The sequence below is a fragment of the Coregonus clupeaformis genome, chromosome 20, assembly GCF_020615455.1.
Source record: "Coregonus clupeaformis isolate EN_2021a chromosome 20, ASM2061545v1, whole genome shotgun sequence".
Lineage (NCBI taxonomy): Eukaryota > Metazoa > Chordata > Actinopteri > Salmoniformes > Salmonidae > Coregonus > Coregonus clupeaformis.
The window spans coordinates 16877415-16901846 of NC_059211.1; the positions used below are offsets into that span (position 1 = coordinate 16877415).

Genomic DNA, 24432 nt, shown 5'->3' on the forward strand with positions numbered 1-24432 from the left:
TCGCAGATACAGTGGGGATTGGCTAGTCTACATGATGAGATTATTATGGATTAGAGCGAGAATATATATTTTTGTCAAACGGCAGTCAAGCATCGATCATTATGTAACCAGAATAAGACCAGATAGGAGCATCAATATCAAGTGCACTTTCACCACCCTGTGAAGTTCATCATAATTTATTTCATCTGTAGCCTAATAAACTGCATGGTTTCCCGAGTCGTAGTGGGAGGACCACACACCATGTCATCGACTCCAAGTTTACTTCGATATGATGGTTGTTATATCAATATTTGCGCATAAATGCGTTTCCACCGCCATTTCTCTCATAATTAATTTTACCTACACTAAAAGATCCCACCATCTCAAACAAACAAATGATACGTCTGCATTTATAAAATTGTAGCGAAACTTCCTGTTTGCATCACAGCTGTCATGATAATTTTTTATACTGTATGACTTTACTCACATTGAAATGACCTTTCAAATTATATATAATATAACCAACTTCTGTTTATTGTAAATCACCCATATTGTGCTATTGACATTAGAATGTTGGAAGCTTAGCCATAGAATTCCATGTCGTGGGGCAGCTATGTTTTTGGATTGTAACTTTGGTGATAGAAGCACCAATTTGTACACAAACAGCTAGAACAGGTTTTTAAAAATATTTGTAGCTGGGCCAATCGAATGTTCAAGTAAGCCTGACCACTCCCCAATGGTGGTTTCATTGAGGACTGGCTTGAATTGAAAGGATGACCACACCATTTATTTTCATCATGAGCAAAAGCTATTGGGTTTTCTACCCAAAGTTGCAAAAGGGTCCATTTAATAAACACAGGAGACCAGCAAGTGGATAAAAGGGTGTGGCAGGAACGAGTAGAGTTAATAGCAATAGTCAACAGCACATAGACAAGATCGTAGTGGTACTTTGGGGCGATTCCTAACTTATCACTGTTTTAAAAAAATTACAAAAGGTCTTTGTGGAAAACACTGATTTGTCCATTGCAGTGTGTCACCAACGAGGCGAAACAAAATGTTCAGTCACAAAAAGTTCAGTCACAAAAAGACTGGATAGGTGACAGCAGGAATAGGTTCTTTCAGTACCGTTTTATGGCACGAGTGGGGGAAAAGTGCACCAAAAATGTCCAGCATTTGAGGTTAGCATCTTTCCAGGAGTTAAACTTGACAGATATTGTAGTAGATGGTAGGCCTCTCGTTGACTGTGTCCCCCATCACATCATAGCAGCAGTCCTGCTTGTGTAGAGGCAGCTCGGTCATAGGCACACCATTCTGCATGTTGTGCGAGTTCTGTGTGCCATATGAAGGCTGCGACTAAGGAGGAACACACACACACACACACACACACACACACACAAACACACTGATCAGTATCTATGTGATAAGTGACAAACTGTGCAGACATTCAGCGGTCTAGATTCACATGACATATTGATTTCAGATTGTTAAATGTGTAACCCTGGCTGGCAGACACATTAAATACATTTAAGACGTCAGTTATTATTTGGTGCAGGGCCTCAAATGTGCAGGGCCTCTGATACCTCACATGAAAACAGTTTGACAGGAGCTCAGGACTATAACTCAATTGTTATGATGTGGTTGCGGCTAGACAGTGACAGCTGCCTACCTTGCCAGTAGGTCTGCGAGGAAAGTCTTTCCGACATAAGTGGCCAATGATTCCTGCTGCCAGGGCGTCTCCCAGCACGTTGATCATGGTTCGGAATCTGTCCCTGAAAGGACAGGGAATACAAAGGCTCCAGAGGTCAGCCTCCCACTCCAACCAAAAACATTGTTTCTGAATGCAGAAACAATTTAAGGTTTCCTTTGACAAATTAATTAATTCACTTTTAAACATAAAATGTTCTGCCATTTCAGTCACGATTAACATGTGTAGTATATGTTGTACAGTAGATATTGAATATGACTAATTGTTGTCATAGTGAACTTACAGTACCCAGTCGATGGTCACAATGAGAGTGATGTCATCAGGCGGCAGACCCACTGATGTCAGCACAATCACCATGGTGACGAGGCCGGCCTGGGGGATCCCAGCAGCACCTATGCTGGCAGCTGTGGCTGTTATACTTCAAACAGAGACCAACACAATAAATTACTCAGCTAAGAAGGTGCATTACAATATTGTCCTGCCATGGTTAAAATGATATGAGCTATACCCTTTAAAAAGTGTCACGACCTACATTTAGTGATTTCTCATTCAATCAAAAACAGTGACCAAATCTCATCATGAAAAAAAGTACATTAGTTTTGTACAGTGACATTCCCATGTAGTTGTGTGAAACAGAAGTAATATCAGGATGTTACTTTTTGTGAAACGGTTATAATATTGGCACCCAAAACCAAGACTGTCATGGCAGACTACACCGGACGGTTACTGCTTTTGAGTTAGGACTCAAAGTTTCACCCAGTATATGGATTGGGTAGCTTTATGAGAATGTTTACATTAGAATTGGAGTGATTTGAAACCCCATACATACCTAATGGTGACCAGCTGGCCAAAGTCCAGCTCATAATCGTTGACCTGGGCGATAAAGATGGCCGCCACGGCCTCATAAAGAGCTGTTCCATCCATGTTAATGGTGGCGCCCACAGGCAGCACGAAGCGCGCTATCTGTCGATCCACATTGCAGTTCTCCAGCAAGCACTTCATAGTAATGGGCAGAGTGGCAGAACTTAAGAGAGAAAGAGAGATAGTTGAGTTAAGGGACTTCTACCATTCTAACTAATATCCTCTGGATATATTAGTTTGTTTTCCTCCTTTTGGAATACTTTCGTTTACACTACTTAATTACAACAATCAGCTTTCATGGTTTTCAAACTGAATTTTTAAACAATTCTGAACATTTAGGCTATTATTCTCTTAATAGATTTCTGTGCTTGACTGTTCGCCTCTAAACACCATACTGTAGATCAATTGCAACATGATGCAGATTAATTTGAGTAAGTTAAGAGTTTCAAAGAAAGTGTTTGAAGCTGGAGATGATCAATCAAACTCGCCATTGCAATGTTTATAAGGAATCCTTTTCATGCATCACAGCTCAACCCTCTGTGTTCTACACACCTGGTCCTGGAGGGCCACAGTGTTTGCAAGCTTTTGTCCCAGCCCAGCACTAACACACCTGAATCAAATTAATCAGGTATTATGGAACTTAGCTGAATGGGGGGTCACTTCCATTTCAATTCAGGAGGTGAACTGAAATTCAATTCACAAATTGAAAAAACGGTCAATTTCCAATTCAACATGAGTTTAATGTAAATTCACTTCCTACTGAACTGACTGAATTAAGAAAGGAATTGACCCCAACCCAGGTTGGTTGCACACTGTAGCCCTCCAGGACAGTGAAAAATATCATTGTTTAATGAGAAAAATAGGCACAGACAGACCACTGACTTACCTTGAGGAGGTGGCCAGTGCTATGACCAAGGCTTGAAGCAGGCCTCTGATGTAAGTGAAGGGGTTTTTCCTAGTCAGGATGAGGTAAAAGAAAGGGAGGAGAATGAGGCCGTGGACAAGAAGCCCGGCCAGAACAGTGATGGTGTACCAGCCCAGCTTCTTCCCAATAGTAGATGGGTCCTGCATGTCCAGGATTTTTCCAGCTACGAGGAATATGATCCCAAATGGAAAATACCTGTCCGGAAATTAAAAAAGGAAGAACTGTGTTTCACTGTTGTTCAATAAACACCCCAAAAGACTGTCTATACAACCTACAGGTAACTGCCAAAATAAAGAAAATCCCAACATAAAGCGTCTTAATTGGGCGTTGGCCCACCATGAGCCAGAACAGCTTCAATGCACCTTAGCATAGATTCTACAAGTGTCTGGAACTGTATTGGAGGGATGCAACACCATTCTTCCACAGGAAATTCCACCATTTGGGGTTTTGTTGATGGTGGTGGAAAAGGGTGTCTCAGGCGCCGCTAAAGAATCTCCCATAAGTGTTCAATTGGGTTAAGAGCTGATGACGGAGACAGCCATGGCATATGGTTTATATTGTTTTAATGCTCATCAAACCATTCAGTGACCACTCGATGGCGGCACTGTCATCTTTTGGGGTCATAGCCATGGTAGCCAAAATAATGGCCTGCCCAGCATTTTTATACATTTTATACACCCTTAGCATGAAAGGATGATAATTGCTTAATTAACTCAGAAACCACACCTGTGAAGAAGCACCTACTTTCAATATACAGTGGGGAGAACAAGTATTTGATACACTGCCGATTTTGCAGGTTTTCCTACTTACAAAGCATGTAGAGGACCTACAGGAAACGTATGATCTCTGTAATTGCAAACAAAGGTTTCTGTACCAAATATTAAGTTCTGTTTTTCTGATGTATCAAATACTTATGTCATGCAATAAAATGCAAATTAATTACTTAAAAATCATACAATGTGATTTTCTGGATTTTTGTTTTAGATTCCGTCTCTCACAGTTGAAGTGTACCTATGATAAACATTACAGACCTCTACATGCTTTGTAAGTAGGAAAACCTGCAAAATTGGCAGTGTATCAAATACTTGTTCTCTCCACTGTATGTTGTATCCCTCATTTACTAAAGTGTCTCCATTATTTTGGCAGTTACCTGTAGGTCAAATGTGTTTTTCCTAATGAGCAGTTTCCGACACAGTAAAACAGAATAAAAATAAATACATTGTAATTGATATTATGTTATGTATTGTGAAAACTATATTCACAAAAAAAAGTATGTGTCACGTGAGTTGCTTCCTGCCTCGAAAAACATGTCAGAGCCAAGAGCCATTCAAGTCTTTGAGGTTGGTCCTATATCAGCAGAACCTCTGTGGTAAGTGACATCATACAAAATGGCCAGGCCAGTTTCAGGTAAACCTGAGCTGCATGCATGGTGCCTAATGACTGTACATATATGAATGGACAAAGCCATCGATCACATGACACCATTCACTCTTATGTGAAGACTCAATAGCGCATTGAAGCCAAATGAAGTTGGTTAAGATGGCGTCTCATGGCGACGGAACATGGTTGTCACTAGTTACCACAGCTACAAAGTCAATATATCGTAAAAATGTATGCTTTTTTTTGGCTTTTTGGTCCTAATTTAAGGTTAAGGTTAAGCATTGTGGTTAAGGTTAGGTTTCAAATCTGATTTTAAGAAGATACATTTTAGAAATAGGCAGGGTTTAGCCATAATGACTTTGTGGCTGTGGTAACTAGTGACGGCCACATAACATGCACAGTTTGAGCTACTCCAGGAAGTGACGTTGCAGGCTGCTATTAGCAACTAAATTATCCTGTGTGCAAATTTTTAAATAATCGGTTCAAGGACATACATCTGGTGTATTAGAAGCAATTATTGGTACCATGTTTGTCTTAGATAAAAAAAAAAAAAAAATACACAAAGATTGACCATGAAGATTGCCTGTTTTCTGCAAACAATGCCTGCAGTACCGCGGTCAGCCTTGAACTTCTGTGGCTTCAATGAGAGGGGGCAGTCGTTCTACCCTGGTGGTGCCAGAGGTCCCTGGGATAAGTCACTGTTGACCCTGAACACCGGGTGATCTCCTCCTGCTTGACTAATCCTCGGCATGTGCAGTTCGCTGCTGGGTGGAACAAAGCAAGATGGTCGCCTGACGTCTCCACAGCTTGACCACAAGACAATGACCCCATTCTCATGCCCGTGTACAGGTCATAATCTCAGAAAGTCACACTGAACGGACATCACATCCACAAACCTGCTGTTGCCATGCTCTAACCCACTGAGCCAGTGGAACCATGACCATTTAAACTATTTACAAAGCTCGTCCCCCACTTACCAAACAGCAGTGTTGATGATTTTCATGACACATTCGTTGACGCACTGACACAAGTTAACTAGTGGTGCTCCTCTCTCGCCTATTTTCCCCAGTAATAGCCCTGAAGGAGCAAAAATAAAATTAGTTTAGATAGAGATGGATACATATAACATTGATACAGAAAATAATAAAAAAATATAAAAGAAAATAGAGGATAAACTGGCTTTACCCATGGTGGCAGAGAAGATGACGATCCCCAGCACGTTCATCTGTTGGCTGCTGCCAGCGCTGGTCTTGTAGTGAATCTCAGGGGGCGGAGTGAGCTCCAGGAACACCGTCCGACCAGTGGGGCCACTATCATCAGGCATGATGTACACAAAGTTGGGCTGCACCATGACCCTGGGGACTTTCAGGATAGGGACCAGTTCTGTTTTGTACTGGAATCAATAAGAACTTTGCTGATGAGGAAGGCGATATAAACTACAATACCATGAGCTGTAGGGATTTGTCTTGATTTGTTAATCACTACCAATGGAAGGTCTTCTATGTCTGGCATATTAGTTAAATAAACAATGGTACAGTGCCTATAGAAAGTATTCATACCCCTTGACGTATTCCACATTTTGTTGTGTGTTATGATGTCATTTCATAGTGTTGTGTGAACCAGGTTAAAGTTAGTAGATAAGCGATTCTGGGCGCCGCACAGTCTGAATACCAAGGACTCCATTATGTCAAGGGAGCTTACTGGTGGTTGACCTTAGAATGATTGATGGACATGATATACTGACTTGGGGTACAAGGTAATAACATCAAAGAAGGGAGTGCCCATTGAGGGTTGCCAGATGTTCGTGAAGAAACATGTAATCGAAGCTACAGTGGGGGAAACAAGTATTTAGTCAGCCACCAATTGTGCAAGTTCTCCCACTTAAAAAGATGAGAGAGGCCTGTAATTTTCATCATAGGTACACGTCAACTATGACAGACAAAATGAGAAAAAAAATCCAGAAAATCACATTGTAGGATTTTTAATGAATTTATTTGCAAATTATGGTGGAAAATAAGTATTTGGTCAATAACAAAAGTTTCTCAATACTTTGTTATATACCATTTGTTGGCAATGACACAGGTCAAACGTTTTCTGTAAGTCTTCACAAGGTTTTCACACACTGTTGCTGGTATTTTGGCCCATTCCTCCATGCAGATCTCCTCTAGAGCAGTGATGTTTTGGGGCTGTCGCTGGGCAACACGGACTTTCAACTCCCTCCAAAGATTTTCTATGGGGTTGAGATCTGGAGACTGGCTAGGCCACTCCAGGACCTTGAAATGCTTCTTACGAAGCCACTCCTTCGTTGCCCGGGCGGTGTGTTTGGGATCATTGTCATGCTGAAAGACCCAGCCACGTTTCATCTTCAATGCCCTTGCTGATGGAAGGAGGTTTTCACTCAAAATCTCACGATACATGGCCCCATTCATTCTTTCCTTTACATGGATCAGTCGTCCTGGTCCCTTTGCAGAAAAACAGCCCCAAAGCATGATGTTTCCACCCCCATGCTTCACAGTAGGTATGGTGTTCTTTGGATGCAACTCAGCATTCTTTGTCCTCCAAACACGACGAGTTGAGTTTTTACCAAAAAGTTCTATTTTGGTTTCATCTGACCATATGACATTCCCCCAATCCTCTTCTGGATCATCCAAATGCACTCTAGCAAACTTCAGACGGGCCTGGACATGTACTGGCTTAAGCAGGGGGACACGTCTGGCACTGCAGGATTTGAGTCCCTGGCGGCGTAGTGTGTTACTGATGGTAGGCTTTGTGACTTTGGTCCCAGCTCTCTGCAGGTCATTCACTAGGTCCCCCCGTGTGGTTCTGGGATTTTTGCTCACCGTTCTTGTGATCATTTTGACCCCACGGGGTGAGATATTGCGTGGAGCCCCAGATCGAGGGAGATTATCAGTGGTCTTGTATGTCTTCCATTTCCTAATAATTGCTCCCACAGTTGATTTCTTCAAACCATGCTGCTTACCTATTGCAGATTCAGTCTTCCCAGCCTGGTGCAGGTCTACAATTTTGTTTCTGGTGTCCTTTGACAGCTCTTTGGTCTTGGCCATAGTGGAGTTTGGAGTGTGACTGTTTGAGGTTGTGGACAGGTGTCTTTTATACTGATAACAAGTTCAAACAGGTGCCATTAATACAGGTAACGAGTGGAGGACAGAGGAGCCTCTTAAAGAAGAAGTTACAGGTCTGTGAGAGCCAGAAATCTTACTTGTTTGTAGGTGACCAAATACTTATTTTCCACCATAATTTGCAAATAAATTCATAAAAAATCCTACAATGTGATATTCTGGATTTTTTTTCTCATTTTGTCTGTCATAGTTGACGTGTACCTATGATGAAAATTACAGGCCTCTCTCATCTTTTTAAGTGGGAGAACTTGCACAATTGGTGGCTGACTAAATACTTTTTCCCCCCACTGTATATAAACTGAGATTTTGTCTTTGTTCAGTACTTCAGAATGGCAAGAGGCAAAGCACTGTCTTTTGTTATAACGAACCCGGTACCGACTATTAAACCTTTGTATTAACTTTCCACAGAGTTGTCTAATTATATTCTTACATCCTTAATTACTTGATACCCTAGAAACTCATCATAACATTGTGTTACAACCTGAATTCAAAATCGATTAAATACTTTTTTTTTTCTCACCAATCTACACACAATACCCCATAATGACAAAGTGAAACCTGTTTTTGGAAATGTTTGCACATTTATTGAAAATGAAATACAAAAATATCTAATTTACATACAGTACCGTTCAAAAGATTGGGGTCACTTAGAAATGTCCTTGTTTTCGAAAGAAAATCATTTTTTTTGTCCATTAAAATAACATCAAATTGAGTGTAGACATTGTTAATGTTGTAAATGGCTATTGTAGCTGGAAACGGCTGATTTTTTATGGAATATATACATAGGTGTACAGAGGCCCATTATCAGCAACCATCAGTCCTGTGTTCCAATGACATGTTGTGTTTGCTAATCCATGTTGATCATTTTAAAAGGCTAATTGATCATTAGAAAACCCTTTTGCAATTATGTTAGCACAGCTGAAAACTCGTCAGTCTATTCTTGTTCTGAGAAATGAAGGCTATTCTATGCGAGAAATTGCCAAGAAACTGAAGATCTCGTACAATGCTGTGTACTACTCTCTTCACAGAACAGCATAAACTGCCTCTAACCAGAATAGAAAGAGGAGTGGGAGGCCCCGGTGCGGTGAAAGGTGGCAGAGCTAGAGCGGTGTTTGTCAGACCATAAGACGTCCCGAAAATCGGTCTTCTCACAAAAAGTCTGTAGCTACCGAACGGTTTGGCCTACAAACTCTCACGATGGTGTTCTCTGTTTGCTCTACGACACCCACAAGCATCACGGGACTCATCTGAAGTTGGTACAGCCTCTTCTGCCAACTTCTGTGTGTAGCGTCCGAACAGTTTGGGCTACACACTAATATGACCCCTCTGTGGAAAGGTGAGACTCTCACAAACATGTAAATGTCGGTTGTTTTGCTCTAGGCACAGGCCTCACAAGACTCTTCTGAAGGTGAATGGAAGTATATATGGAGATAGTTCAGTGCCTAAAATAAGGGGATCTATACATGTAAAAAACCATTTTTTATAGTTTTCTGATCTTTCTTATCTCTCTCAGATATAGGACAGACACTTCAGAACAAACGTTCTTTTGATTTATGGGGGGACTATCTGTTGTTCCATGTAGTGTGAATGCTATACAATGCGTTTCTATTGGCTAATAGCAGTAATGGCAAATTCAATTTTTGATAAAACATTTTTATTTTATTTTTTTATACCTTAAGGGGTCTTAAACACTATTATTGCACACAGAGTGAGTCCATGCAACATATTAAGTGACTTGTTAAGCAAATCTTTACTCCTGAACTTATTCAGGCTTGCCATAACAAAGGGGTTGAATACTTATTGACTCAAGACATTTCAGCTTTTCATTTTTAATTAATTTGTAAAAATGTCTAAAAACATAATTCCACTTTGACTTTGATGGGGTATTGTGGCACAAAATCTTAATTTAATATATTTTAAATTCAGGCTGTAACACAACAAAATGTGGAAAAAGTCAGGGTGTGTGAATACTTTCTGAAGTCACTCTATATGTGTCATACTGTACATTAGCATTGGTCTGGTGTTACCTGCTGAAATGTCGCCTCAATAAGATTGGAAGGAACCATATTCCTGTAAAAAGATAATGTTATAATTTAGCTTAGCATGTTGATATGTTGGTGCATACAGTAAGGGTAAAACACATGGCCATTCATTCATGATCAGTATCAGTAAGGTCAAGTGTAATTATTACCATATAAGAGGGAATCATAATAATTCCAACTTGATAAGTATGATTATCATGAATAACATCCTTTTTCAACCTTTTGAATTGTTACAATAATTTGTGAGCCATGCAAAGGAAAGTGGTCCCCTGCAGTCTAATCATTGATGTGTATTCCACAGAATGTATATACCTTTTGATGTACAGTATGTTTGCATAAAGTGCAGCTTTTTGACAATACAAACATATTCTATGCATTTGAAACAATTACTATGCATTTGCAAAGAAATGAAGAACTTGTGAAGTGTCTTAGTTTTATATCAGTGAACACAGTAGAGGCAATTTGCCCCCTACGTTATCAGTTTTTACTCTTGCTCTCCTCTATTCCTCTCTTTTCTCTGCAATGTCAGAGGTTAAATTAACAAGTGGATGAAGAGGGCAGACCACTCCTGTGAGGGCTCTTAAAAGAGGGAAGTACTTTCAGACAGGCACGAGCCAGAAGCCCTCCTGACGTGTGCCAGTGAAGCGATCCTCCACCAAGATCATTGTATCTTCACTGTTCATGACTGGGTTAATCTGTAAATCATCCCTTTTGGATTACTAAAAATACCTTAATCACCCCTGTCATTTAACTGGATTGTGTGTGTGTGTGTCCCAACCTCCTGAGACAGTTGTTGCTACTGCGTGGGACTACCAAGCATAGACAACAATAGGTAGTAGAATGCATATTAGGCCTATAGGACTGGAGTCAATATATCCTAATTCGATCAATTCAGGAAATTATGGCTTTAGAATTTGTTTTACTTGATGTAGTCATTGTATGCTATGAATATGGGACCAAATACTTAACTTTTTACTACTTTAGTATACAAACTTTGATTGGCGCCGACGAAGAAGGTGTTCTCGCGACTAGCTCTTAGGAAACTTTGCGGTATTTTGTGTTTTTATGTATTATTATGTGTGTATTGGGTACTGTATATGTTGTGAAATTGTTAGATATTACTTGTTAGATATTACTGCACTGTCAGAGCTAGAAGCACAAGCATTTCGCTACACCCACAATAACATCTGCTAAACACGTGTATGTGAAAAATAAATGTTTTGATATAAGTGAATTTGTCCCAATACTTTTGGTCCCCTAAAATGGGGGGACTATGTACAAAAAGTGTTGTAATATCTAAACAGTTCACCCGATATGGATGAAAATACTCTGAACTTAAAGCTGACAGTCTCCGCTTTAACCTTGTAGTCATTATATAATTTCAAATCCAAAGTGCTGGAGTACAGAGCCAAAACAACAACAACACAATTGTCACTGTCCCAATACTTTTGGAGCTCACTGTTGAAATTGGCAGTCTGGTTGTGGGTGCTAGATTTGTCATCAGCACTGAATGGGGCCACACCACAGGACTGACAGTTTCTAAATCTAGTGTCAACTCCCTTCATCCAGGACACACTGCTGTAACAAATCCAACTTACTCCTGAAAGCACTTTCTGGAAATCGATATCTGCAGTCATAGCCGTGGGAAGATGTTTGGGGGCGGCGGGTGCAGCGATTTTTTTGCCCGCGCTACAGATGGCTATATTGGCCCGCTAATACAGGACTAGTTAAGGCCAAGTGCACTACTTTAGTGAAAAAAGAAAAATGTCAAAAAAATATATATTTTTTGTATGAATAAAAATAACACAATCAGATTTTTCAGGGGGTGCTGCAGCACCTTCAGCACACCTACTTCATGTGGCTATGTCTGCAATTGATTGAATACTGTCTTAGCTTTTGCTTGCAATAAGTCTGAAGATATTGGTTGTTCCTAGACTATATGTATTGTATATTGTTTGTCCCTAGACTGAAGATATAGTTGGGTCATTCCACGAATGAGTGCCTTTTGCATCCCTTTGGTATTTTAAGTAGAAATTGTGCGCCTATATATATATTTTTTCAAGCTTCAATTATGCTTCTGGTTTATCTTTATTGGTCACTCACCTAATGAGATCTAGCAAGGCATCAGCAGAAGTCATGACGGGCCCTCCTCCTAGCCTGTTGCTGTCCATTTCAGTGCCCACCCCGGGCTTGATGATGATCACCAGCAGGATACCCACCACCACCGCAATGAAGGTGGTCCACAGGTAGTAGGTCACAGTGAGAACACCCATACGACAACAGGCTTTAGACTCCATAGACGACAGGCCTGACATTAAACTGTAGAGAGAGAAAAAAGAGAGAGGATTGGTTAGGATCAAATGATGAAAACATGCAATAGAAATGGCCCAATAATTGCTCAGGTGCCTAAATTGGTACTGAAATATGGTTCCATTCTAGTGAGTGATGAAATGAAACTAAGGAGATTGACCAGGAGAGAGTGTGGACCTAAGTGAGATCTAATGAACATTGGCAGGACACCTTTTCAAGTGTTTGTTGTAAGTACTACGTCCTATACTATGTAACCAAACATAGCAGGCATAAATTAAATGCCTGAAACTAGATCCCCTCCATACTGGTCTTGACAAGAAGAAGAAAAAAACTGTGGGTGGAGGTTCTCTTCTGCACTGTTCAACCAATCCAGTAAATGTGGAGGAGGAGTTAAGATGGAGCGTCCCCTTGTTTCCATTTCCCCTGAAAACCGGAATATCCAGTTGTTGTTGACTCGGCAGAGGCTATATACTATCTGACAGTTGTAATATAACTGGAACCTGTCATATTATGTAGACCATATGGAATCTATTGAAATCTAGTTAAAATGCAAAGTCTTGTTTTGTTTAATCTTTTAAGCCCCATTCAACTTCAATGAAGATGTGATATCATTGCCTGTCTGTAGGGGGTAGCTACTATCAATGGGTGAGTGAGGTGTGATGACAACATCAAAAGTCATCCTGCAGTCAGCATTCTCTCCAATTCATTTAACCCCTTGTCCAGTTATGCACTTTTCTCAAATGCATTTTCAAAAGTCACTTTTGAAGCTGAATATTTTTTGTGGTGTGTGAAGTATATTCAATCAACAATAGAGGAATTCACAGTGAACATCAAATTATACTTTTATTCCTCTATTGCTGATTGAATATGCTACCATATTACTGGACAGAAGTTGACATTACATATGTTTACCTGGACGTGATGAGGGGAAGGATAAGCATTTTGAGCATTCTCATAAGAAGCTCTCCAGGGAACGAAAAATAAATCTTAGCCTGGAGGGGAAATCAGAAGAAACATGAATGTTAATGTAGGTAGGGATGAAGCACTCACTCCAAAGCAGTGGCAGCTGGTGACTTAAAACATTTGAGGAGGATGATTGTTGAAAAAAAGAGCCAAAGAGCACCTTCAAACATATTCCAAAACGTTGTCTCTTTCCACAGGAGACCCTTTACAGTGGTTGGACAGATATTTTTGTTTCAAGTATTATTTTTTTCTAGGAAAAAGTACCCATCAGCACACACTTGGGTGAATGTCAAAAGCCTTTTGCTTGATTCTTCGTGTCCTCTCTCCTAGATTCCTTCTCAAATCATCAAAGGGAGGTCAGGAGAACGTTGAAGAAGATCAAAGGTTCCTTCTCCTCCAATGCACCTACTCCTTCAATGTTTTGAGAAGGGAAATTGAGGAAAAGGCTTTTCAGATTCACCCCTTGTGAAAAGGTAAAAGGTTGTTCTTGTTTTTCAAAATAGTAAATAAATAACTGTGAATAATATTGGTTGATTCGATCAGGTTCATAGGTATTCCTTTTGCATTACAAGATATCACAACACTGCTTTACATCAGTCATTGGTGTTGATAAAAAATTATAAATCAACGTGGTTTCAAATGTTTGGATGGCATTGATAGGTCTCAGAGCCATATATGACTAAGTGACTCAGATATACTGAACAAAAATATAAATGCAACATGCAACAATTTCAAAGATTTTCCTGAGTTGCAGTTTATATACGGAAATCATTAAATTGAAATAAATGGATTAGGCCCTAATCTATGCATTTCACATGACTGGGCAGGGGTGCACCCACTTGGGAGCCAGTCCCAGCCATTCAGAATCTGTTTTCCCCACAAAAGGGCTTTATTAGACAGAAATACTCCCCCTCCCCCCTCTGACAATCCTGCAGGTGAAGAAGCTGGATGTGGAGGTCCTGGGCTGGCATGGTTACACGTGGTCTTCGTTTCTCTGGCAACAGCTCTGGTGGACATTCCTGCAGTCAGCATGCCAATTGCACGCTTCCTCAAAACATCAGACATCTGTGGCATTGTGTTGTGTGACAAAACTGAACATTTTAGAGTGGCCTTTTATTGTCCCCAGCACAAGGTGCATCTGTGTAATGATCATGCTGTTTAATCAGATTCTTGATATACCACACCTGTCAGGTGGATGGATTATCTTGACAAAGGATAAAATGTTCACTAACAGGGATGTACAGTAAACAAATTTGTCAACAAAATGTGAGAGAAATAAGCTTTTTGTGCGTATGGAAAATGTCTGGGATCTTTTATTTCAGCTCATGGGACCAGCACTTTACATGTTACGTTTGTATTTTTGTTCAGTGTAGCTTTGTAGTAACACTCACGGTAATTTCATCAGGTTAAACCTCCCCACACTTACAAACATCAGCCTTGGGTCATGCGTCACCTGTGATTATCGAGCACACTCTAGGCTATGTTTGCTTTGGCAAGCCAAATCTCAATCTGAGATCAAATAATCCCCTCTTCTCCTGACAGGACTGAGCTTGGATTGACCTCAACCATCTACTGTTCTGAACATCGTTTTCCTTTCGTCTTCATGTAAAGGTGGCCAGGAGGGGCGTGATAATGTGGGCATATGATACCTATCCTTCCTAAACTTATGAGCACCATAGATGGCCTATAACTCTCTAGGTGTCTACTGTTGCTCTCCAAGAAAATGCTGCAATTATTTTTCTGAAGCCAGTAATCGGTTCACCATCTATGGTCTAGATTAGAATTTCTTCAGCCACAAATGCGTTGAGACTGCTACATTTGCATCAGTGGAGAACTTTCCTCTCAGGAACTGAAACACGTTGCTGAGTAGGTCATTAACTCCTTCCCTAACAACCACTTTTTCAATCAAGGGGATGAATGCATGCTACCAGGGCTACTCTTCTTGCTGTGCGCTAGCTCTCTGTTCCTATAACAATTAATGCACACCACTTTTCAGGTTTCAGTCCCATCATTTGCTGATGGTGTCGTGCACTAGAAGCTTCTCTCAATGGTCCATTAGGTCTGGCGGTTGATGTTCTCCTATGGTTTTCCACAAAACCCAACAATGAAATGCTCCAGTACATTAAGGCAATGCAAATAGAAGCTCTATGGGTGTTTAAGTGGAACACCGTCATGATCCGCCTCATCTGAAAAGAGGGAGAGATGGACAAACACAATGTATGCTCTGGCTGGCACATCAAATAATCAAGCAGCATTTGCACATGCATCTGAGTGTGTGATAAAGAGCCACGTACCTGGGTTGAGAGATGGCTCCCTCTCAACATGAACCCCAGGAGACAGCCAGTCAACACGGCAAAAACTGAGAGTGTCAGCAGGCCGTTGCACTTCAGGTACTCCCTCAGCCACTGTTTGAAGTCAACGACGAACGTCCCATGTAAGAATGCCTTGACACGTTCGTACATGGTTTCCCCCCCAGTGTCTCCTCTTGGAGAATACGAACTATTGTTGTACTGTGTTTCCTCGCAATCTGTCGGCAGTAGTAGCTCCTCCATAGTTCCAAGTCTTTCACTGGAAAGACAGTCAACTTCTTCTGGAGGGGGTGATTCATTTAGCCTACATGGGGATTAAGCCATCATGGCTTGTGCAGAGTGAACGCCAGCCAGCCAAAGCCCACAGTCAGGGAGAATGTGGGACTAAGAGGCTTACAATCGTGTAATAAACTCTAACAAGTCTTTGTTGTTAGGTAGCAGGCTGCCATGCTTTTATACTTCTTCATTGTTGATATCTTGTCATCTCAATCAATCATCCCATTTATTTATAAAGCCCCTTTTACATCGGCAGTAAGTTCTATTACAGTAACACAGCCTAGGCCTCAAAGAGCAAGCAGAAGTGGAAGCAGAAGCACAGTGGCCAGGAAAAACTCCACCATCTGGCCTCTTTGTTTTGCTGTTTGAACAGCCTTTATGCTGATGGCTCTCTGATGAACTTGCTATTCTTAGAATGCAGAAGGCTCCCGTGTCGCGCTAACGTCACGGCTTAATGAGATTTCCCCTTGATTGCAAATGGCACCTGCTCGTCGTCATGGCTAGATTTACTTCAAAACAGGCCGTATGTTCTCTACTGTCATTGGTCAAATGTAATACTACTAGCCACCTAGCAATTTTATGCAGTTAGCTTTAGCTAGCCCAGATAAGTTCCCAACCTCATAACTACCAAGAAGCCGTTTCAGGCTATCAATCAAGTTAGAGTAGCTAGCTTGTCTAACTATCTTAGCTGGCATGCCTTTTGGCAAGGTTGGTAGACTTTAGAAAAGCAAGCAATAACTAATGTACTGAATAAGACTCACAATCCATTCAATCTTTTACCCAGATTTTAGCAAAGATGCAGAGAAGCATATTTCGTTTATTAAAAAAAAGAACCAGCTGTCTGGAGGATACAGACAGCTCAAGAGCTTAGATATGCAGAATAACACATTGGCTTAATGATTGGCTCTAGCTGTTTCAGGTGTTAGGGTTAGAATGCTAAATCCTCCAATTTACCGTCGGGTGGCCTAGCCCCCCTCCAGACCACCCTCACGTACTTTGTGCTCCCTCAGATATTTGGGGTGCATGACGCCTCAGCTACCGTATGAGGTCCCACATGGTTCCAGCCCTGCAGCTTCACCCCAAATCTGCTCCAGTTCGAAGTTGTCATCATAATAGTCTCTTATCAAAGAAAACTAAATCTCACATGCACTGCCAAACTGAACAATTCTGCGCCAGGGCCATATTTTATCGAAATTGTAATTTAAATCTAATTTATCAACTGATCCCAATGGAACTGACCCAATCTCGAACTTCTAAGGACCAGTAGATTAATATTTCTTAAGGTCAATCTCATAAGGTTTGATTGTAATTTTGTTCTAGTTAACAAAACAAACGCATGGCTGCAATCCAGTCAAACCCTGCACAGGCTATTAGAAGCTGGCTGCATTTGAGTATTGAGTCCAATTGTCAAAGCTAAGGGAAAGAAGGAAAAGGAAATTGTGAGGAACATACATTTAGTGGGTCACACAGCATGATAAGACATGTAGGAGAAAATGTCAGCCAACAGGTAAGTGATGGAAAATGCAACTGGGCAACTGGTTTGAGAGGCCTGGAAAGTGGCTGTGCCACCTTTTCACCTAGATGTGTGGCAAAAGGTCTTTAATTAATTCAAGATCTTCTTAATGTGTCCCTGAATGTTGTCTGTGGATTTACAGTTACAGTCGCTAGTGAACGTCTACATAGCCCTTGCAGTCTTCACATTCTGCTGCCTTAAATTTAAATCTAAAAAGGGATTAAATTACATTTCCCCCCTACCGATCTACACAACCGGTTTAGCTCCTTACATGTTTATTTTGAACCTGACAAACTCCCCAGCCCCTTCCGGTGACAAGCATACCCATAACATGATGCTGCTACCACAATACTTGAAAAAACAGAGGATCAACAACATTGCATTAACTCCACATTACTGGCCTGTATGACAAAGTGAAAAGAAGGAAGCTTGTGTTATGAAATCCACTCCAAATCAACCATTCTGTTTGCAACAAGGCCGTTAAGTAATACTGCAAGACAACACAGCAAAGAAATTAACTTTTTTGCCTAAATTAAAAACTACAGGTCTGGGTCAAATCCAATACAACACAGAGTGAAACCCTCTGTATTTTCAAGTATTGTGGCGGCAGCATCATGTTATGGGTATGCTTGTCACCGGAAGGGACTGGGGAGTTTTTCAAGATCAAAATAAATATGAAAGGAGCAAAGCCAAAAACAATGGATATAATGTTGCCCTAAGAGTTGTGCAAAGTTGGTAGAATCTTTTTCAAAATGATTCACAGCTGGAATGCCTTTCAAAGGTGCTTCCACCAAGAAATAACTTTGGGGTGTGAAGACATACGCTATCAAGACAGCTTCATTTTTGGTGTGTGAAAATGTTCTATAATTTTCGTTCACTTTAAAAATATTAGCAGGTTGTAGATTAGGAAAAAAATACAATGTAATCGTTTTTAGGTTTAATTTTAAGGCTGCAAAATGTTAAGACTGTTCAAGGGGTGTGTGGACTTTCACTAGGCACTGTATCTGTATGATCTACAAACGCTACATAATAATGAACATATTATAACATTCTATTAACATATAACATTATAATGTTAATACATTTTATATTATGTTGGCATTGTCCTATACTGACAGAATCAAGAAATATTAAGTTTAAAGGAATGCTTTATCCAATTTAGCTATACATTTACCTAACCTCATGGACACCTACAATGTAGTCTACATGGGCTCCATCTTCAGCTGGGTGCAACTAAGTGACAGTATTTATTGTCAAATGTAAGCATTTTGGTATACTTTGGTCCAGCACAGAACAGCAGTAATATTTCCTGTTGCCAATCTATACTGATTCATTTGCATTAAGTTATGAGGAGTGGAGTTAATATCTCACGGATAGAATGTATGGACCTGGAGAGTCAGTGACTGATGATGTTTTGCAGTATTTCTAGGTATTAATATGGTGAGGTGAATTTGTAATTTGGTTGAATTCCCCCTTATGGTCAACGGCATCATGAACTTTATCCAGTACCAGGACATTTTAGCCAAAAACCTGGTTGCTGAAACTTGGCTGCAAGTGGATCTTCCAGCAAGACAATAACCCCAAGCACACATCAAAATCCACAAAGAAATTGTTAATTGGCCAAAAAAATGGCCATCTCAGTCTCCGGACTTGATAGCTGTCGATGTGCACTTGAGCAAGGCACTTAATCGTAATTGCTCCTGTAAGACACTCTGGATAAGAGAGTCTGCTAAATGACTAAAATGTAAATACTGTGGTTTGAATTGAAGAGGGCAGTCCATAAGCAGACGAAGGATATCAAGGATCTGGAAGGATTCTGTATGGAGCAATGGTCTAAGATCCCTCCCAATGTGTTCTCCAACTCATAAAACATTTTAGAAAAAGGCTCAGTGCAGTTATTCTCAAAAGGTGAGGTATTGAAAACAAGGGTGTCAATCATTCTGACCCCTGCCTTTGAGAAAAAAATGATTACTTGTTAAACAAAATCTCTTTCTCTGAGCAATTGTATTAGAATAAGACAATATAAGCCTTGAGACACGGATTGTATATGTGTGCCATTCAAAGGGTGAATGGGCAAGACAAAATATTTAAGTGCCTTTGAATGACCCACTCTGTAATTAGCTAAAGTTGAACTTTTGACATCCTGAACGGGGCATTGTCTCAAACCCAGGCTTCTGACCATGTAGACATATTTAACAGGAGGCTCAAACGATCTTTGTAAATAATCCTACTGTAGAACTGCCTATTCTAGTTATCACATCAAGCTGTTCTTGCCTATCAATGTTCTGTAATATGTCATGCTTCATGTGGACCCCAGAAAGAGTAGCTGCTGCTTTCGCAACAGCTAATGGGAATCCTAATAAATGTCCTGACACCTCTTTACTTGGAAGAGCGCCATTTGGAACATGTTATTGAAGGTGTGAATGTAAATAGTTAGGTTGCACTACAGGTTAGACACAATGGTTTGGCCAGTAGCTAGTTCACCAACTGGAATGGAGGAAATCACATCTAAATATACACAGAGTTTACAAAACAGTAAGAACACCTGCTCTTTCCATGACATAGACTGACCATATGAATCCAGGTGAAAACTATGAGCCCTTATTGATATCACTTGTTAAATAGACTCCAAATCAATGTAGATGAAGGGGAGGAGACAGGTTAAAGAAGGATTTTTAAGCCTTGAGACATGGATTGTATATGTGTGCCATTCAAAGTGTGAATGAGCAAGACAAAATATTTAACAGTCTTTGAATGGGGTATTGTAGTAGGTGCCAGGTGCACTGGTTTGTGTCAAGAACTGCAATGCTGCTGAGTTTTTCACACTCAACAGTTTCTCGTGTGTATCAAGAATGGTCCCCCACCCTAAGGACATCAAGCCAACTTGACACAACTGTGGGAAGCATTGGGAGTCAACATTGGCCAGCATCCCTGAGGAATGGTTTCAACACCTTGTAGTCTATGCCCCGACGAATTGAGGCTCTTCTGAGGGCAAAACAGGGGGGGTTGGGGGTGGAACTCAATATCAGGAAGGTGTTCTTTATGTTTTGTACAGTGTATATGGGCATTTCCTTTCGAAAACAGAGCTAATTCTCAGAAATCACACCTAAACCATCCATGGTCAAAATAGTTTGTGGTACTGCTCATCTGATTGCAACATGTTTCTAAAACATGAACCACATATGATAAAGGAAAAGATTTGTCTGGTCAAGGTGTGAGTAAGGGTTTCTTTAGTGCTCAATTCAATTGAATTAAAATGAAAACCCTCACAGCCAAACATGGAATATACAGTATATATTTATATATACACATTATATATATATTGATTATATATATATAAAAAGAAGAGGTACAAATTTGTCACATTGCAAACAGTTTTCATTGAAGGACTGCAATTTTTTATATTATATAAATAATGTATTTAACCATCACCTTCCCCATGTTGTTATATAAAAGTCATAACTTATTTGCATTTCTCTGTTCATTATATAAAGGAAATCTGGTTGCAACTGAAGAAAAATAATTTTGGAAGACAGCATTAAAAACCATTTTCATAATAATGAAAGTTATTTTGTTTAAAGACCCTAAAAAGCACAAATTGACATGGACACATTCAATATGTAACTGCCCTACAATACGTTTGAACAGTACAATAAGAGTACAATAAGGATGGAACTTTACAAATGTACCGTTTACAGTAGGCTTCCTCCAGTAAGTGGCTTCTGCAAAACATGTAAAGTACTACACATTCACATTAGGAGAAAAACTTTTTTCACAAGTAAAAAACATGTTTTAGGTGACAATGGTATTCCTCTAAGCTGTGTAAAATTCTGTCAAAGCTAACTGTGGCAAAGACAAAATATAATAGACAGACTCTACTGCTCATATCATATCTGTACCACATAATTCATAAAAAGAGACATGAGTCTCAATGTGACTCCCTGTTAACATAAACCGTGTTAAAATACAATCTTGAAAAGGACACCATGGATATAATCTCAATGTGACAATAGATATCAGAACCATACACCAGGCTACACAAACAGTTTCCAGTGAATTGGTTCTTATTTGATTAGGATTCTCTGAAGTCTCCCATTGACTTCAATTAATAATAATGATTTACGCAAAAGTCTTGCACACATTTTTCTCAACTCTGTATTGGGCCATTAATGCTAGGAAACACTTACACCCACAGACAATAAAACAAATCATGTTTACATATGAAAATTGTACATTGAAATATGCACATATTTTAACACATAGCATACTGATCATGGAAACAGAAGGTACATAGAGCAGACGGGACAATATGAACCACTTCATATTAACCACCATTATATCCTTCAACCACAAACATCAATATGTTTATATCAGTAACATATCACTGCAAGTAGCACATTTTCTTCGATAAAGGTTTCCTTTATGTTACAAGTAGTTCACTTCACTGCCAAAATGCCAATAAGACAACAGCGTCTTTACTATAAATGCTATGAAGTAGTTTTCCTGATATCTCTACATCAGTTTTAATCCTGTCTCTGGAAACATATACTATCAAAGTGACTAGCTTTACCATTACTAATCAATGTCAGGAGCATTAAGTAATCCCTATGGCAGAAACTAAAACAGTAACATAGCCTGACTTGGTAAGCAAACATGTTCCAGTGCAAAGAAAAAAACGATGATACTTGATTTACTGTTCCCCTTTACCAAATAAAACATTTAATTTGGTAGTGCTGATGTGCACACAATACAAATTGTGGTCAGTGTGATAATCATAGACAACTCAGTGCATTAAAAAGGCCTATTCTGTCCATTACCATTTGATTAACATTAGGCCTGCTAGTACCCCATAGCCCAGTATGAGAAAGAGCACCTTAAGCAGTCTGTCATGTTTATCCTCCAGCTCCCGAGACAGGATCTCAAAGAAGGTGACAAAGAGGAAAGTTCCAGCAGCCAGGCCTTGGAGCACCACAGAGGCAATACTGCCTGCCAGGTTCTGGGCACTATTGATGCACATGCCCAGTCCGATGCCAATGGGGATCATGAGGCTGACCGTCACACCCAGTTTGATGGCATCCCTCATGGGCAAAGCAGCTTTGGCAACACTCACCCCCAGAGCCACGGCAGCAAGGGTCTCGTGGATGCCCACCCCGAGGAAGAGACTTCCAAGCTTGGCCCCGTCCTCCTGGAGGCCCAGGGCCAGCCCCTCGAACACAGAATGGGCAGAGAGAGCCAGGACCAGGCTGGCCAGCCGCAGAGGCCCAGCTCTGGCTAGCTCGGTGGGGCTGAGGTGTCCATGGTGATGCCCATGGTGGTGGTGGCGGCCCACAGGGGAGCCCCGGGTGGGGGAGATGAATGGAGTGTCATACTCAGAGTCGCTCCCAGCCTCAGAGCCCCCTGCGTTGAAAGTTTCCAGGTCAATGAAAGATGGCTTCTCCTTCTTGAAGGTGAGCACTGCCTGCTCCACAAAGACTGTGAGGAAGAAGCCCAGCATCATCATGGTCTCTGCCAGTGGGTAGTCTGTGGTGATAGTCACCAGATGAAGGACCTCGTCCACCTAAGGAAGAGACACTCAGTAAATGAACATCAGCATAAACATTCTGCTTCTATTCTACAACAGCAAAAAAGGTTGAGGCTTTGACGTATTGTCAGAATACATTTTGGGGGCTTCTCAACAGGGCTTCGGTCTTCCAAACTACTTCTGAAAGGACATGATTATAGGAGGAGGCAACAAAGAGATTTTATAAACCAACCAATCAACCTTTTCATCTGCAAAAGCTAATATTTTCAAGACATAGCTACCTACCTTGTCTCGTACGGCAGGCAAAAGAGCATTGAAGCAAGTGGCCAGAAATACACCCCCTCCAAAAGAATTGCAGAGTGCAAGAGCCTTCCTGTACCTTTCAGCTTTTTCATAGTCCACCTGAATCATGAGGCGCACTGGGACAAGAATCCCAGCCAACATGAGGGCAAACACCCCCAGAAGGCAAAGGACCTTGGCCACTACAAGCTCCATGATGTCCAGATATGGTATTGCTCAGTAATATTTGTGGCACAGAACCCTCAAAGCCTCTTCTCCTATTTTCTGTCAGGAACAGAGAGTAGTCTGTTCATCCTGGTCCCAAAGGCAATTCCAGCTGTGACATCAACTACAAATGAGAAATGAAACTGTCAAATATTTGCAAACAAACTAACTAGGTCAACTGTGAGATGTATTTGTAGTGACAATTAGTTACAAACTAGAACAGAGAGCTAAGCTATGCCCACTTCAACTGGTTTGAACTGATTCAAGCTCATCACAACTGCGATAACTAGCTAGATGTGCAATCTTGAATGTTGCAAAGCACAATCTTTAATATTGCAAAACAAGTATAGATATGTACATATCAGACGACATGTAGCATAATAAAATCAAAATGTGAGATTGTTGCCAATTTAGTTAGCTAACCTTGCACGCATGGCAACATAACGTTATCTAATTATCTGAGCGACCCGTTGATAAAACACAGCTTTCTAAGTGGATGCTACAATAGTTATCATTAATAATTTGGATCACATTGCAAGCTTTGTCAGCAGTTACATCGTACACGAGTAAATAATAATACAATGAATATAGCTAGTTTTTAATCGAGCTTTTTTATGAGAAATATGAAATACCTCTGTAGTACACCTTTCCTTCACAGCTTTCTTCCTCGTTCTCGTGACACTTCCTGTTCACACGCCGTAAACGTTTGATTGGTGGAGAGCATGTCATTAAATGATGACGTTTCGAGGAAAACGCTTTTGTAAACAGAGGTCTCCATTTGAGTGAGTTCTCTGCTGTAACTTAATGCTAAACTTCTGATTGTACATTTATACCCCCCAAAAAGTGCTAAATATATCAATCTCACCATGCAATGCAGTTTTTAGATGTATGTTTCAGTGCACATAGGATACTTGGCGTCAATTCCATCTTCAGTCAATTCAAAGAAATAATTGAAATTCAATTGATGAATTGAAAATTCCATTTAGAAAATATATTCATGAATT

The 24432-nt window shown here is 40.4% G+C and overlaps 2 protein-coding genes across 2 annotated transcripts; both read right to left on the reverse strand.

Moving 5' to 3' along the window:
• Positions 1–256: 256 nt before the first annotated feature.
• Positions 257–15913, reverse strand: LOC121532756 (excitatory amino acid transporter 5-like). The gene is made up of 11 exons (XM_041838548.2): positions 15600–15913; positions 13255–13334; positions 12136–12351; positions 10018–10060; positions 6036–6243; positions 5828–5927; positions 3432–3665; positions 2514–2708; positions 1968–2102; positions 1646–1748; positions 257–1332 (listed from the first exon to the last, which is right to left on the reverse strand). The coding sequence occupies exons 1-11, from the start codon at positions 15855–15857 to the stop codon at positions 1177–1179; spliced, it is 1728 nt and encodes a 575-aa protein (XP_041694482.1). The 5' UTR covers positions 15858–15913; the 3' UTR covers positions 257–1176.
• A 4769-nt stretch (positions 15914–20682) lies between these two features.
• Positions 20683–24416, reverse strand: LOC121533690 (zinc transporter ZIP3). Its single transcript, XM_041839839.1, has 3 exons — positions 24061–24416; positions 23210–23552; positions 20683–22960 (listed from the first exon to the last, which is right to left on the reverse strand). The coding sequence occupies exons 2-3, from the start codon at positions 23417–23419 to the stop codon at positions 22217–22219; spliced, it is 954 nt and encodes a 317-aa protein (XP_041695773.1). The 5' UTR covers positions 23420–23552; positions 24061–24416; the 3' UTR covers positions 20683–22216.
• Between the last annotated feature and the right edge of the window lie 16 nt (positions 24417–24432).